The following is a 15797-nucleotide window of genomic DNA, read 5'->3' as shown; positions in this document are numbered from 1 at the left end:
AATTTACACCAAAATCTAAAATTGCTGTTCCGGCTGAAGTGTTTGATTTGCGAGACGTCAGTGCATCATCTGTGTATCCGGCTGGAGCAGAGCCGTGTCTCTCACCTGTCCTTCTCAGCGAAGCGCTCCAGGTTCTTCAGCCGCTGCTTCTGGTGCATGTTAGCGTGCAGACACAGCGGAGCGCAGTCCAGGATGGTCAGCAGCGCCGTCAGCCGCTTGATGCAGTCGATGCTGTTGGCGAACACCATGCTGCGGCCCGGGAACTGCAGCAGGAAGTAGTACAGGAACAGGTCCTTGTCCTCCTTGGTGCAGTTGATGCGGCTCTCCGTCAGCGTCTCCACCGTGGCCTCCTTGCGCGTCAGGTCGATCACCTTGGGCTTGTCCTTCATGCCCACCCTCTCCATGAGGATCTGCAGCTTGCTGCGCTGCTCGGCCCTCTTCTTCTTCTTCTGCGTCAGGCGCAGCGGCAGGCTGTGCACCAGGGTCAGCGTGGCCGAGAACACGAACGTCTGCCGCCTGGGGTTAGAGTGCGTCGTGTTGAGCATCTCCAGCAGACTCTCCAGCTCCGAGAAGTGGCCCTTCTCCACCATGCGGTCGGCCTCGTCGATCACCAGACACCTGAGGATGAGGATGAGCAGCAGTACAGACAACATTAGCCAGACTAGCGTTGCCGACCACATAAGATGCTGTGTTTATCGCAGTAATAATGATAAAGTTGTGCTTATGACGACAGTAAGCCAATTTCAGGAGTATGACAGCTGATAGACGCTTCTTTCAAACGCTCCTGTGTGTGTGTGTGTGTAAAACAGCGTCAAAGGTTTGTATTTACAACGTATAGCGGTGCGGAGCATTGTAGCCAATCACAGACATGTCTGTTGAGCGCCGATCGGCCAATCAGAGGTGCTTAAATTACTCTGAATCGAGTAAGTGGTCACTGTGTATATTATTAATTTCAAACTAGTGCTGATTTTGCAGTAAATAATGTATAGCTGTTGTTCATGACTTTCTGTACAAAAATCTAGAGAAAAAATAACATATATAGTCTGAATGTGTGTTAATATTGTGATGGGTGTGTGTTGATATTGTGTGTGTGTGTGTGTGTGTGTGTGTGAGGTACCGCAGCTGTCGCAGGTCCTGCAGGTGTGCGTGTCTCTCTTTGATCAACTCCCACAGGCGTCCTGGTGTGGCGATGATGATCTCGGGCCGTCGCATCAACATCCGCTGCTGCTTCTGCATCGCCATTCCACCCACCACTAACGCCGTCTTGATACCTGCTCAACATCACATCACACCATCACATCACCACACCATCACATCACCACACCATCACATCACCACACCATCACATTGCCACACCATCACATCACCGCACCATCACATCACCACATCTTCACATCACCACACCATCACCACACCATCACATCACCACACCATCACATCACCACACCATCACATCCACCACACCATCACATCACCACACCATCACATCTCCACACCATCACATCTCCACACCATCACATCACATCTCCACACCATCACACCACCACACCATCACATCTCCACACCATCACATCACCATCACATCACCACACCATCACCACACCATCACACCACCACACCATCACATCACATCTCCACACCATCACACCATCACCACACCATCACACCATCACATCGCCACACCATCACACCATCACATCACATCTCCACACCATCACAACATCACATCGCCACACCATCACACCATCACATCACATCTCCACACCATCCCATCCACCACACCATCACATCACCACACCATCACCACACCATCACATCTCCACACCATCACATCACCACACCATCACATCACATCTCCACACCATCACATCACCACACCATCACATCACCACACCATCACATCACATCTCCACACCATCACATCCACCACACCATCACACCATCACATCGCCACACCATCACACCATCACATCCACCACACCATCACACCACCACACCATCACACCACCACACCATCACCACACCATCACACCACCACATCACCACACCATCACATCACCACACCATCACACCACCACACCATCACACCACCACACCGTCACACCACCACACCATCACACCACCACATCACCACACCACCATCACATCACCACACCATCACATCACCACACCATCACATCACCACACCATCACACCACCACACCATCACACCACCACACCATCACACCACCACACCACCACACCATCACATCACCACACCATCACATCACCACCACACCATCACACCACCACATCATCACACCATCACATAACCACACCATCACACCACCACACCATCACATCGCCACACCATCACATCGCCACACCATCACATCGCCACACCATCACATCACATCTCCACACCACCAGACCATCACACCACCACACCACAACACCATCACACCACCACATCACCACACCATCACATCACCACACCATCACACCACCACACCATCACATCACCACCACACCATCACATCACCACCACACCATCACACCACCACACCATCACACAACCACACCATCACACCACCACACCATCACATCACCACACCATCACATCACCACACCATCACATCGCCACACCATCACATCGCCACACCATCACAGCCACACCATCACATCGCCACACCATCACACCACCACATCACATCTCCACACCACCAGACCATCACACCACCACACCACAACACCACACCATCACATCACATCTCCACACCATCACATCACCACACCATCACATCTCCACACCATCACATCACATCTCCACACCATCACACCACCACACCATCACATCACCACACCATCACATCACATCTCCACACCATCACATCACCACACCATCACATCACCACACCATCACACCACCACACCATCACACCACCACACCATCACATCACCACACCATCACATCACCACACCATCACCACACCATCACATCTCAACTAACGCCGTCTTGATACCTGCACAACATCACATCATCACACCACCATCTAAATTACGCCATATGCTCGCATTGACAAATGCGGAACAATTAGTTCATGCGTTCATGACCTCAAGGCTAGATTACTGTAATGCTCTACTGGGTGGTTGTCCTGCACGCTTAATAAACAAACTACAGCTAGTTCAAAACCATAGACTGTAAAAAAATATGGACGTAGTGTCCGTGACGTCACCCGTAGGTTTCTGAAGAGCATTTTTGAAGCCTAAAGTGGGCGGAGCCGGCCGTCGCCATCTTGGCCTTGCGTCACTCCCGGATAACAGAAAATAGGCAAACAGGCGGGGCGTGAGTGGAGCTGAGGAGCCTGGCCATCTGAAATCACCTAGCTCGACGTGATCGAGTTAGCTGATGATGTAAAGCCAATCAAACGTTCCTATTTTTGCCCTTCGAAATATTATAATAGTTAAAAGACATGGCTACAAGTGAGACTGTGTATTACTTCGAGAGTGTTTGTGTGTGACAGTGATTTATGTGCATACATGTCCGTCACTATTTCATGGTCCGTCAGCGCGGCATTGCTCAAGTTCGTAGAGAGCTTATTCAGTCCATTTTAAATTCTGATTTTGGCCGTCTCTCAAATGGGTTAAACCATAGATATATTGCCTTTGAAGTGCAAGTAAATGTGCTAGAAAATCCGCGCTCATTCATGTGCATTTATTGCATGGGCGGAGAAAGCGCCGACGCCTGCATGATTTCATCTGACGGTACCATAGACTGTAAAGGACGGTACATAAGCATCCCAGCTAACACACGACGTAACAGTTACATAATGTATTCGTACTTTTTGGTCACGTCATGACTTTACTAACTGACAACGTAACTACAACGTCGTATGCTCGGAATTTCATTACCATCATATTACCAACTCACAACGTCGTTAGTACGTCCTCCTAAGGTTATAAGATAACCAACAACGTTCCAGATACGTACTCTATTCGTAACAACTTGGTAATTTCATGACTTACTGGCAACGGAACTGCAACGTCACAGGCACGTAATTTCATTACCATCTTATCAGACCGCATTTCTATGAAATATTTTATTTGTTTCAATTGTTTGTTTAGTATTCCATACGTTTGAAAGACGTTCATTTTATTCAAGTAAGGTTATAATTCTAGATGTTTATAAATGTTGCGTGGCTTTGAGGTTTTAATGGGCGTGCGCGTGAACCTTCGAGTCGCCCTCAAACAGATGAGTTGCCATGGAAACCGACCGCCCCACTGACTGCAACTGAACTGACAAAGCAGCAGATCTCCGTCTCTCGCTGTTGTTTTCACTGCTTTCAGGTGAGTTTAGTCTCTAAAATCACACAAATAATACACACAACTGTTCTTGACACTTCTCTTACTTGTAATTGACATGTTTCTGTTGAATATTTACTTTATAGAAATGGTTTAGTGTCTTCGGAAAAAGTCCGTTAGCATCTCAACCGTTTTCAGAAGAGGTAATGTTATGCTAACTTCATAGCTTGAGCTTTTGATATGAAAGTTTAGGCTTTTAATCCCATCTTATGGGTAGATGAGAGGTTTTGATAGTTTTGTAAAAAATAAGTTAGTTTGGAAGTGAGCTAATTTATTTAACATAAACGTACTCGATGACGTCACTTACATGGAGTGTGAAAATTGGCTGAAACTAGCTCAATGGTTAACACAAATTGATAAAAATAGTTCTGTGATTTCAGCAGCAACAAAATAATCCTTCTAGAACAGAGGGGAAGCTCCACGACTTCAACATTTCTGAAGAAAGCTGCTGCCAAGTTGGAAACAGGTGAAGTGAGGAAGCTCATTAAATAACTTCATATCCATTTTCTCACAATATTTTGTCACCTAACTTACTGTATATCACCATGCATCTGTTATTTTCTTATTTTTTTAAATTCTCATATTTACATTTACTTAATTAATTTATTTTAAGAAAGTTTTGACATCCAAACTTAAGTGACACTGTATGAGCAATATGAATAAGTGAATAAGTAAAACTAAAACCATAGATGAAACATTTATGATTATTATCAGTGTTAAAAACAGCTGTGCAGCTTCATATTTTTGTGTTTTTCAGGGTTATTTGATGAATGAAAGAAAAATAGCATTTATTTGAAACAGAAATCTTTACTCTCTCTTCTGGTCAATTTAATGCATCCTTGCTGAATAAAATATGATTTTTTATTATTATTTTTTTACTCTATTGAACCCAAACTTTTGAACAGTAGTGTATATGTTGGGTCTATTTAACAATGAATCCTGGAGAGAGAAAAAAAGAATATGGATTAAACTTACATTGGTTTACACAAAAAGATTAATCAGCACAACTGTTTTCAACATTGATAATACTCAGAAATGTTTAGGACGTTTACATTGTAAGAATGTATAGTATTCAAATATTAAAATGCTGACTCGTTAGGCCATGTCTTCTCATTAATATCAGATGATTTCCTATTAATAGAATGTAAGGGAATAACTCTAGAATAACCTTCCTGATCATGTTTGGGGCCCAGAAACACTATCCTAATTTAAATCTAGATTAAAGACACATCTCTTTAGCCAAGCATTCAATTAACACATCTCATAATCTTGCACTATGTGATGAAATAGTAAAAAGTGCACATGACCATCTTTTGCCTGAAATAATGTGACAGCAGCAATGCTAATCTTTCTCCTGTTGTCTCCCTGTTTCTATCTCAGGATGCTCAGCATATTTTACTAGAGATTACAGCAGCTCCAGTTCGGATCCAGCCTCACTTGGGAAGACTTCTAATGACATCAACACTCACGAAGACAATGTGTTTAAACAATTTTCAGATGTTAAATGATATTTTAAAGTGTTTAAACTAATTTAAGTTTTCATGGCAGGTGGTACAGCAAAAATATTATGAATTGTAGTTGTACCACCTGACATGGAAAGTGTACCACCAACCTACCCATACTTGAAATTAGCAGTTTTTATCAGTATTTTATCAGAATAGAATAGAATAGAATAGAATAGATCTTTATTGTCATTGTAATCAATACAACGAAATTTAAAAGTGCTCTCCAGTCAATGCATCCATCAGTAAGTAGATAAAAATGTATATTAAATAAAATATATTTAAAAACAAATATTTTCCTATAACCCCCCCCACACACACACACACACACATATACATACACACACAATCTAACAGACGTGCCTATTTTGCTATTTAATAGCAGCATTGAGAGTTGTTATTGCAGTAGGGTAAAAACTGTGTTTAAACCTATTTGTCCTTGTATTAGCTGATCTGTACCGTCTGCCTGAAGGCAAGAGTTCAAACAGTGAGTGACCAGGATGGTGGGTGTCCTTTATAATGTTCTGGGCTTTTTTGAGACAACGTGACCTGTGTAGTTCTTCCAATGTGGGGAGAGGGCAGCCAACAATCCTTTGAGCTGTGTTGATGACCCCCTGGAGAATTTTTCTCTGAGCCGCTGTGCAGCTGGTGTACCATATGCAAATGCAGTACGTCAGTACGCTCTCAATTGAGGCACGGTAGAAAGACACCAGCAGCGATTGTGTAATGTTATTCCTCCTGAGTATTCTCAGGAAGTACAATCTCTGCTTGGACTTTTTCAGCAGCTCATAAGTATTAACGCCCCAGGATAGGCTCTTCTCAATGTGGACTCCCAGGAAGCGGAAATCTGCTACCCTCTCCACACAGTCCCCATTGATGTATAATGATGGGATCTCTGTTGACTTCCTCCTGTAATCTATGACAAGTTCTTTAGTTTTTGAGGTGTTGAGGATCAAGTTGTTGGCCTTGCACCATGTTGACAGCTTCTCCACCTCATCTCTGTAGGCCAACTCATCCCCCCCCCTAGAGATGAGCCCCACCACTGTGGTGTCATCCGCAAACTTCACCATGGTGTTACAATGATGGACAGCGGAACAGTCGTGCGTGTAGATAGAGTACAGTAAGGGACTCAGCACACAGCCCTGGGGAGAGCCGGTACTGAGGCTTAGGACTGTGGATGTGTGGTGGCCCACTCTGACCTGTTGCCTGCGGTCAGTGAGAAAGCTATTAATCCACATGCAGAGGGTGTGTGGAAGTCCCAAGTCTGCCAGTTTGACCACCAGTTTGTGTGGGAGGATGGTGTTAAAAGCAGAGCTATAATCCACAAAGAGCATCCGCACATAGCTCCCCTGCTGCTCCAGGTGTGATAGGCCAGTATGGAGTGCTATGGCTATGGCGTCCTCTGTGGATCGGTTCGCTCTATAGGCAAACTGGTGAGGGTCAAGGCTGCGGGGCAGAGCTGCTGTGATGTAACTACGGACCAGTTTCTCAAAGCACTTCATCACCACAGGGGTGAGTGCTACTGGTCGGTAGTCGTTAAGGCTAGAGATGTGATGTTTCTTGGGCAGGGGGACTATGGTCGAGGATTTCAGACAGGGTGGTACAGTAGACTGTGCCAGGGACTGGTTGAAGATCTTTGTAAAGATTCCAGCCAGCTGATCTGCACAGTCTTTCAGCACACGTCCCGGGATGCCATCCGGACCAGCTGCCTTCCTCGGATTGATGGCCCGCAGCGCGCGCCTCACCTCATGCTCTTCAATTGTGAGGTTTATGCCGCTGTGGGCCATGTGGTGTAGTGGTGCCGTCTCTGGTGCTGTAGCTTCAAAACGGGCAAAGAAGATGCCCGTTGAGATAATTGAGAAACTTTAGAAACTTTATCAGAGCTCTACAAACTTTTTCACTCTGCCAAAGAGATCAGTTAGGCTCCTCTGGACGATGCATTATCATGTTTACTGTTATTACCTTTGAGAATAATAACATTTGAGAATATACAAATTGCTGGACAAAAGTTTCTCAATTATCTCAACAGCTTTAAAACTACTGATATTTATAAAAAACAATTATATGAAAGGCTTCAAACCTAAAATTATGGCATAGTTTTTATTTTTTTATTATTAAGACACCATTTTAAATTGTTTTCTTAATCTGTTTATTTGTTCGGACAGTTGCACCATCACCTGACCTTGAATTTGAGGGTACTGAACCTGGAAAGTCCTTGAAAGGTCCTTGAATTTGAAGTTAACCGAGGTGTGGGAACCCTGGGTTTAATGCTGCCTTCAGGAATAATCATAAATAGGCCTAGTTTCCTAGTTAAAAAATGGACATTGTAATTATGACTTCAGAAGAAGAAAAGCTAAATATGTATTATTAAATGTACAAAAAAATGATTTCAAACTAAGGTTTTATAGAATATAGTGATACATGTCATGAAGTTATCAAATTATTTTAAAACAAAATAATGCACTTGCCACAACATAACTTTGTGACAATGTTTAGAAAAATATATGAGCGATTTTTAAACAAAACTGTCTGCTTATACAGATTCTATCTTTCAGTGCTAATTGCTTTGTGTATTTAAATGTTAAATGGGAAAACACTCAACTGTTCTTTTTTTCGTGCATTTTTCTTTTCTTATTCTTGCTTTGTTATTAGGGCCACCGAAATGAAGACGTGTAGGAGTAGTTTGATGTTCAAGCTTTTGGGGAAAACCTTGTTCATTTAAATGTATAACCTGTTTGCAAACTGTTTTTGCTGTTTGTGCTTTGTTCTATAGTAAATGAACTAAATTAACCAAATTTTGAGTCTGTATATCGTTCATATGTCGTTGAAAAAGTCTCTAAAATAGTTTTGGGCCAATGAGGACAAGTTAAATTAGACCACTGCATGTCCGCCCATATTATTAAAAACTAAAATGACCAACTGGTTACCAACACACGACTGTCGATCCACAACGTTGCCACGACGTCGCCGTTACTTACTGACAACGTTACAAAGTTACGTCGTGACAACGAATCCAGGAATTTCACTTTTCCGGTTGCCACGACGTAACTAGTTACGTCGCCACGACGAAAGTTTGGTCACCAGATTACGTTGCAGTTACGTAACAGTCACGTATTTGTGTTAGCTGGGATATTATAATCCATCTGTTCCGTGAGAGCAGAACGAACGAGCATTTATTGACATTTTAAATTTGAAAACCCCAAAAAGCAACGAAATTGTCAGACATCCATTAGTGCATGTTCACAGAGGAAAACAACTGAAATACAGCGCTGGTTGTTCTCTCGAACGATAACGACGGAATCCAAAGACGTGGGCTTTGTACCCAAGTATTAAATTGTATGAAATAATCCCGAAAAAAAGCACAAACACTGCAGAGATGGCAAGTTCAGCAGCTAACATTTGCTGAGGTGAAGTGACGGCTAGTAACAGCAGACAAACGGCTAGCACTGACAGCGGCAATCCATCTGTCACTCAAGTGGCCACGCCACACCCTTAAATTTAAATATTAATCAACTAAACGGACGAGTTATAAAATAATTCACCCCCCTCACAGTTGTTATGAAGGGCAAAATTAGCTGTATAGACCAAAGCCACATAGAGATCCAGGCTGTAAACATATTTTTTTCTGCTGTAAAGTTGGTCATTTTAACATGAGGGAGATGCAGATTTGACTCACTTCTGACAACAGCCTCAAGCGGCCAGTCAACGAATTGCAGTTTAACTCACTTCCGTGTTGGTTTCAAGAGAGAGACGGGGAGGTTACCGCTTGTTCAAAACGCAGCCGGAACCAGGAAGTATGACCATATTAGCCCAGTTCTGTCAACACTGCACTGGCTCCCTATTAAACATCGCATCAATTTTAAAATATTGCTGATGACTTACAAAGCACTGAATGGTTTAGCTCCGCAGTACTTGAGCGAGCTCTTAACGCATTATAGTCCGTCACGTCTATTGCGATCTCAAAATTCCGGCCAGTTGATAATACCTAGAATATCTAAATCGACTGCTGGCGGTAGATCCTTCTCCTATTTAGCACCAAAACTCTGGAACAGTCTTCCTACCATTGTCCGGGAAGCAGACACACTCTGTCAGTTCAAAGTAGGGCTGGGCAATATATCGCATTAATTATCACGGACGTACCGCCTGTGATAATTAATGCGATATGGCTCAGCTTGTCAGTGAACTATGGCTCTGTGTAGTGAATGCTGCTCCATCTGAAGGCAGGTGATGGCGATTTACTACTAATCAAGGAACCGGCTTTACTGACGAGATGCGCCTAACAATGTCATGCGATATATCGCCCAGCCCTACATCACATCACCACTATCGCTGTCTTGATACCTGCTCAACTTCACATCACCACACCATCACAATATCACACACATATATTGTATATCAGATGAAGCCACACTGACCTGTGAAGCGAGCCACGGCATCGATGTGGTGTTTGACCTGAACGGCCAGCTCTCTGGTGGGGGTCAGGATAAGACCGAGCAGCGGCTGCTTCTGCGGTTCATCAGCGCTAGCACAGTCATCCGCTCCTCCATCAGCGCTAGCACAGTCATCCGCTCCTCCATCAGCACTAGCACAGTCATCCGCTCCTCCATCAGCACTAGCACAGTCATCCGCTCCTCCATCAGCGCTAGCACAGTCATCCGCTCCTCCATCAGCGCTAGCACAGTCATCCGCTCCTCCATCAGCACTAGCACAGTCATCCGCTCCTCCATCAGCGCTAGCACAGTCATCCGCTCCTCCATCAGCGCTAGCACAGTCATCCGCTCCTCCATCAGGAGCGCTGCAGTCCACACCACTCTCGTCCTCCTCGTCCTCCTGTGGCTCATTGCTCGCCTCTCTCGCAGGACTCGTGTCCGACGGCAGGTACAGACTCTCCACACGCGTCTCTGCATCATCAGGGTTCCTGCGTTCATCCGTCTGCTCGTGGCTCGACGCTTCCTTCCATTCCAGAATCATGTGGATCATCGGAATACCGAAACACAGCGTCTTCCCACTGCCTGCAGTCGATAAGAACAGAAGTGTTCTGAGTCTGGATGTGAATGTGATACTGTAGGAGCACATCTGATCTTCTGGAAGCTGTTCCAGCATAATAGCTGAAGCGGACTCGCCATGCTTAGAGTGAACCCTTGGTGTTTCTGATGTGATCTGAGCGATCTGTTGGGTTTATTATCATACAAGTGTGCAGAATAGTAATAAGAGATGTTGAGACTAAAGGATATATATATAAAAAAAGTAGAAATTTAGAAATCTAAAGTAGAGCTGTGTGTCGTCTGCATAGCTGTGGTAGGAGATCTGGTTCTGTCTCATTATTTGGCTCATTGGGAGCATATACTGGTTGAACAGGAGTGGTGCAAGAATTGAGCCTTGAGGTACTCCGCATGTCATGGATGTCCACTCAGACTTATGGTCTCCTATACTCACATAATAACCTCTCCCATCTAAGTATGACCTGAACCATTTTAGGACTATCCCAGAAAGCCCCACCCAGTTCTCCAGCCTGTCCAGAAGTATGTTGTGATCGACAGTGTCAAATGCAGCAATATATCGAGCAAAGGCTGTGAATACAGTCATATTGGGTTTTATTATTATAATTGAATTTGATTAAATTTATGAAATTGACATAAAAGATGATGCATGCATATAATTAGGTTTTAAATATGGATTTATAAAGGTAAAAATCAATTGAAACGTATTGGAAAAAATTATTTCTGTCACTGCTGTAAACTGAGAATATGAAGAATTTAAAACCATTAAGAGTCGGCTGTCCACGACAGTCCTAAACCTGCCAAAGTACCAACACAGCAACACACTCAGCAGAATATCGTTTAATTAATGATAAAATCCCAGAAAATGGGGATACCCCTAACTGTTGGATACAGACCTGACTAACTTAAAGCACTTATATGCACAACAGTGCTGTATTTGTCCTGTTGTCTATTATTTGCCTGTGTTTTATTGGATTACTGTTTACTTGTCTACAAAGCATTTTAATGCACTCTAATAAGAGCGCTAATCTAATAATTCACAGACTTGTTTAAAATGAATGCTGACAGTATATGAAGCATTATAGCGTTTGCCTTTCAGTTATTAGGCAGAGCTAGTGAAGACAGAATAAGAGCTCATGTTGTGCTCAGCGCTGTCACAATAAAAGCCCCAACTCCGCATCGGCAAACAGGAAAACTTCAGCCGATGCCGAAAATAAAACTAAATAACAAATATTGCCCAAAAATAACAGCTCTGGTGATGTTTGATTCCTGGTCCTAGCGATGACTGACTACACTTCACGTTAACCTCAGAGACGCACAGGGTCCTCCTAACACACGTGTGTGAACACCTGAAACAACATGCTTTTGTACATCAGAATTACTACAAGTTAAAATTGTCATACCAAATAATAATTATGAGATATTAATTCATGACTTATATCATAATTATGCCATAAAGAGTCAAAATTGTGAGATAAAAGTTGAAATGTTTTTTTGACATTTTGTGTATATTTTGACTCTTTATGTCCTCATAATCCAGCTTTCCCCAGGCATGATTGCTCCTGGAGTCGGGATCGGGATAGGGATTGGGATGGGGATCGGGATGGGGATGGGGATCGGGATGGGCACTCACCGGTCTCGGCCGCTCCCAGCACGTCCAGTCGGTCCCGGATGGCCGGCGGCAGCGCCAGCGCCTGGATGGGAGTCGGCGCTGAAAACCCCAGCGCACTGAGAGCTTTCAGAACCGGCGCCGGCACGAACAGGTCTTTCCACGCGGACACGTCTGTCCCCGGAGCCTCGGGGTCCTCGAGCGCCGCACTGCTCCAGTTCCGGCTCTTCTTCCCACTCGCAGCCGGAGCTTCGGCCAGCGCTGGCTTCTGCTGCTTCTTCTTCTTCTTCTTCCTCTTCTTCTTGTTGGATGTCTTGAGTTGTGTGTCTGGAGTCACGTCAGAACACTCGTCCTGTGGGATCTGCTCCGGCTCATCCTGGGACTCCTCCTCGGGTCCGTTGTTCTTCTGCCTCTTGCTCTTCTCTTCCTCAGGCTCTTCCTCAGCGTCAGACTGCGGCTGCTCTCCAGCCTCGATCTCGCTGGCCTTTCTCTTCTTCTTCTTGTCTTTCGGGGTGGTTTCCCGCGCAGCGACGGCCCTCTCGGGCTCCACCAGGGAGTAGTCGGTGAGCTCCTCGAAGCACACCAGGCCGTCCAGCCCCTGGTCCGAGAACAGGCTGGGGTCCACATCCACGGCCCTCCACTGGCCCCGCACCACGATCCCTCTCCGGGAGGACAGCAGGCGGCCGCCGGCCTTCTTCACCTTCACCTTCTTCTTCATCTCCTGCGGGAGAGAGAGGGCGGAGTCAGAGAGAGAGAGGGCGGAGTCAGAGGGGCAGAGAGAGAGGGGCGGAGTCAGAGGGGCAGAGAGAGAGGGGCGGAGTCAGAGGGGCAGAGAGAGAGGGGCGGAGTCAGAGGGGCAGAGAGAGAGGGGCGGAGTCAGAGAGAGAGAGGGCGGAGTCAGGGGAACAGCGGTGTAGCACAGGCACGGTACTGCCATATGTCTGCTTCGGCACATTCATAACATTAAGAATAGCATATTCATCAAGAGTGATGAGATGAGAGTTTGTGTCATCTATTGTATGGTCAGGAGACATAAGGTGGGTCATCTTACCCTTAATTTACCCTATTATATAAGCATTTACTCTATAGAGCTGGTAAGTCCCGCCCCTTCCGTAAAACCCCGCTGGACCTCAAAGTTGAAAAATCGTCAATGCAAGTGAATGGGAGAAAATAATTATTTTCTGGTCCCGTTTGAATTGTGCCATGAATTGAACATATGTTGTCTGTGAATTTTTTATATAACTTTTCATGTTACGAGTTTGACAGTATATGGTATGATTCTTCGGCTAGCAGTTGTGGAAAAGACATAACGAGAAAGACTACATGTCGCCTATGTGACGTCACCCCATAAAGTTGACTTACCCGTGGTTTTCACTAACTTAAACGATTTTGTCCTCTCCCTGAAAGAAGGCGGTGAAGTGCACCAAAAACACAGCCGTGTTTAGCGGGATCCGTGAGCTAGTCCGTGTGCTAGTGGTGTTGACGTTTCAAACGCGTCGAGAATTGTAGTCCACAAAGTGCTCTCACACAAAGTCTAACCGTATCAAACTTCTACCCGCTAAATTGTATCATTCTTTACACGAAAAGTTATATAAAAAATTCACAGACAACATATGTTCAATTCATGGCACAATTCAAACGGGACCAGAAAATAATTATTTTCTCCCATTCACTTGCATTGACGGTTTTTCAACTTTGAGGTCCAGCGGGGTTAGCGGAAGGGGCGGGACTTACCAGCTCTATAATCTCAGCAGACATGAGGAGTATATATACAGGACTCTGGGTCTGTGTGCTGAATCTGTCCTGAGATAAAGAGATCTGCAGCAACTCATCATGTAAACACTGTATACATACATATAAAAGTTGACTGTAATAATTCAATTCAGTTCACATTTATTTGTCTAGGGCTTTTCACAAACACATCTGAACAGATGAGTCCACTTCACAGTGATCTGTTATCAGGAGACCGTATAAGCTCTGCATTTCAGAAAAGTACACAATCACAGTTATCTAAAAATGTAATAATGTAAGGCAGAAACAATGAGCTCATTGAAATGATGAAAACTATAATAGGAATATAAAGACAAAACAAAAATAGCATGGCATTATCACAAAAGGTTACACTTCATGTTAAGGTGTCCGTGTTTAAGCTCTGAGTTATACTAATCAACAATATAGGATTAAGGTTATCGTTGGGTTGCTATAATTGTGCATAACTTACTGTCAGTGTCATTACTACAGTAAGTACAGGTAAAATATGTAACAAGGACACGGTAAAATAAAGTGTTATAATACTATGCAAAACAAGGTAATATTGTATTTATGTTCATGTAGTAGAAAATATCACTGAATGTTTCTGACAATCTTCAGCTTCAACAACAATCTACAACACGCACATTAGCCTTCGATATAAACTATAGCATTAGACAAACATTCACTGATAAAATGCGATTAGTTCTCAACACGAGTGTTTTACAGCATTCGTTGTGAAATTAAAGGTAAATCTTACATGTAGTTGTCTGTGTTTTGTCACACACTGTTCACACACACGCGCAGCACGAGGGCGCCGCCATGATGGAGGTGACGTCAGCGCGAACCCGCCAATCAGAGAGACTCTCGTCAGCGCGAACCCGCCAATCAGAGAGACTCTCGTCAGCACGTGGCAGGAAGACCCTCCCAAACCTAATGCTGTTCCCACGTGTGTTACAGACAGCTCTGAACACCCCTCCACACCGCTCTTGATAATACCGTCTGGGGTCACGTTTACTCATAGCGGGTATTTAGAGAAACGAATATTTCCCCCCTCCGTTTTAAATACTAACATCGTTTTCCAAAAAGTTGTAATTTACATCAACCCGCATAAATACGCCGTCGTGTAAACGGGACTGGAACACCACTCAAAGTCTGTGAACTCGGGATACATTTACAATATATATTTTAGAATTACACCTACAGTCAAGGGGGTACATTGAGTAAACAAACAAAAAAAGACATATATATATATTTAAAGAAACAGTGACAAACTTAAAAGTTAAATAAAACTTGTGAAAATGTTTACAAATTGAAACACTTTGCAATATTGTGTTTGGGAGGGCTATTGTTGAATTTCTGATCTTAAAAAACAGTAGGCTTATTTCCTCAAAATGTACATTTATGAATACTAAGTTGAGCCAAAAGAAGTAACAGATTAACTAATGCTGGGTACACACCAAAAGATTTTTTACATCTTATAAGATTTTCAAAATGTGATAGACCACAAACATGAGGACAAAAAATCCTAGATTTAAGCATTTTGCTCCTATAGTGTGTGGTGTGCCATGATGTGACAAAGACAGCACACCACAC

The 15797-nt window shown here is 44.0% G+C and overlaps 2 protein-coding genes across 2 annotated transcripts in view; both read right to left on the bottom strand.

Moving 5' to 3' along the window:
* Positions 1-15163, bottom strand: part of ddx24 (DEAD (Asp-Glu-Ala-Asp) box helicase 24) — a 22594-nt gene extending 7431 nt beyond the window's left edge. The window contains exons 1-5 of the mRNA XM_081393866.1: positions 14962-15163; positions 12477-13173; positions 10259-10855; positions 1118-1271; positions 106-618 (exon numbers count right to left, since the gene is read on the bottom strand). Coding sequence (XP_081249992.1) covers positions 106-618; positions 1118-1271; positions 10259-10855; positions 12477-13170 — 1958 coding nt within the window. The 5' untranslated portion in view covers positions 13171-13173; positions 14962-15163. The remainder of the gene's footprint in view (positions 1-105; positions 619-1117; positions 1272-10258; positions 10856-12476; positions 13174-14961) is intronic.
* The window catches only part of fam98b (family with sequence similarity 98 member B), a 549041-nt gene that overhangs the window by 117618 nt on the left and 415626 nt on the right, over positions 1-15797 (bottom strand). The window lies entirely within an intron of this gene.

This window comes from Scardinius erythrophthalmus (assembly GCF_964197995.2).
Source record: "Scardinius erythrophthalmus genome assembly, chromosome: 19".
In the NCBI taxonomy this organism is placed as follows: domain Eukaryota; kingdom Metazoa; phylum Chordata; class Actinopteri; order Cypriniformes; family Leuciscidae; genus Scardinius; species Scardinius erythrophthalmus.
Note: the sequence above shows the minus strand (reverse complement) of the source record. Positions and strands in the feature narration are given on the sequence as shown.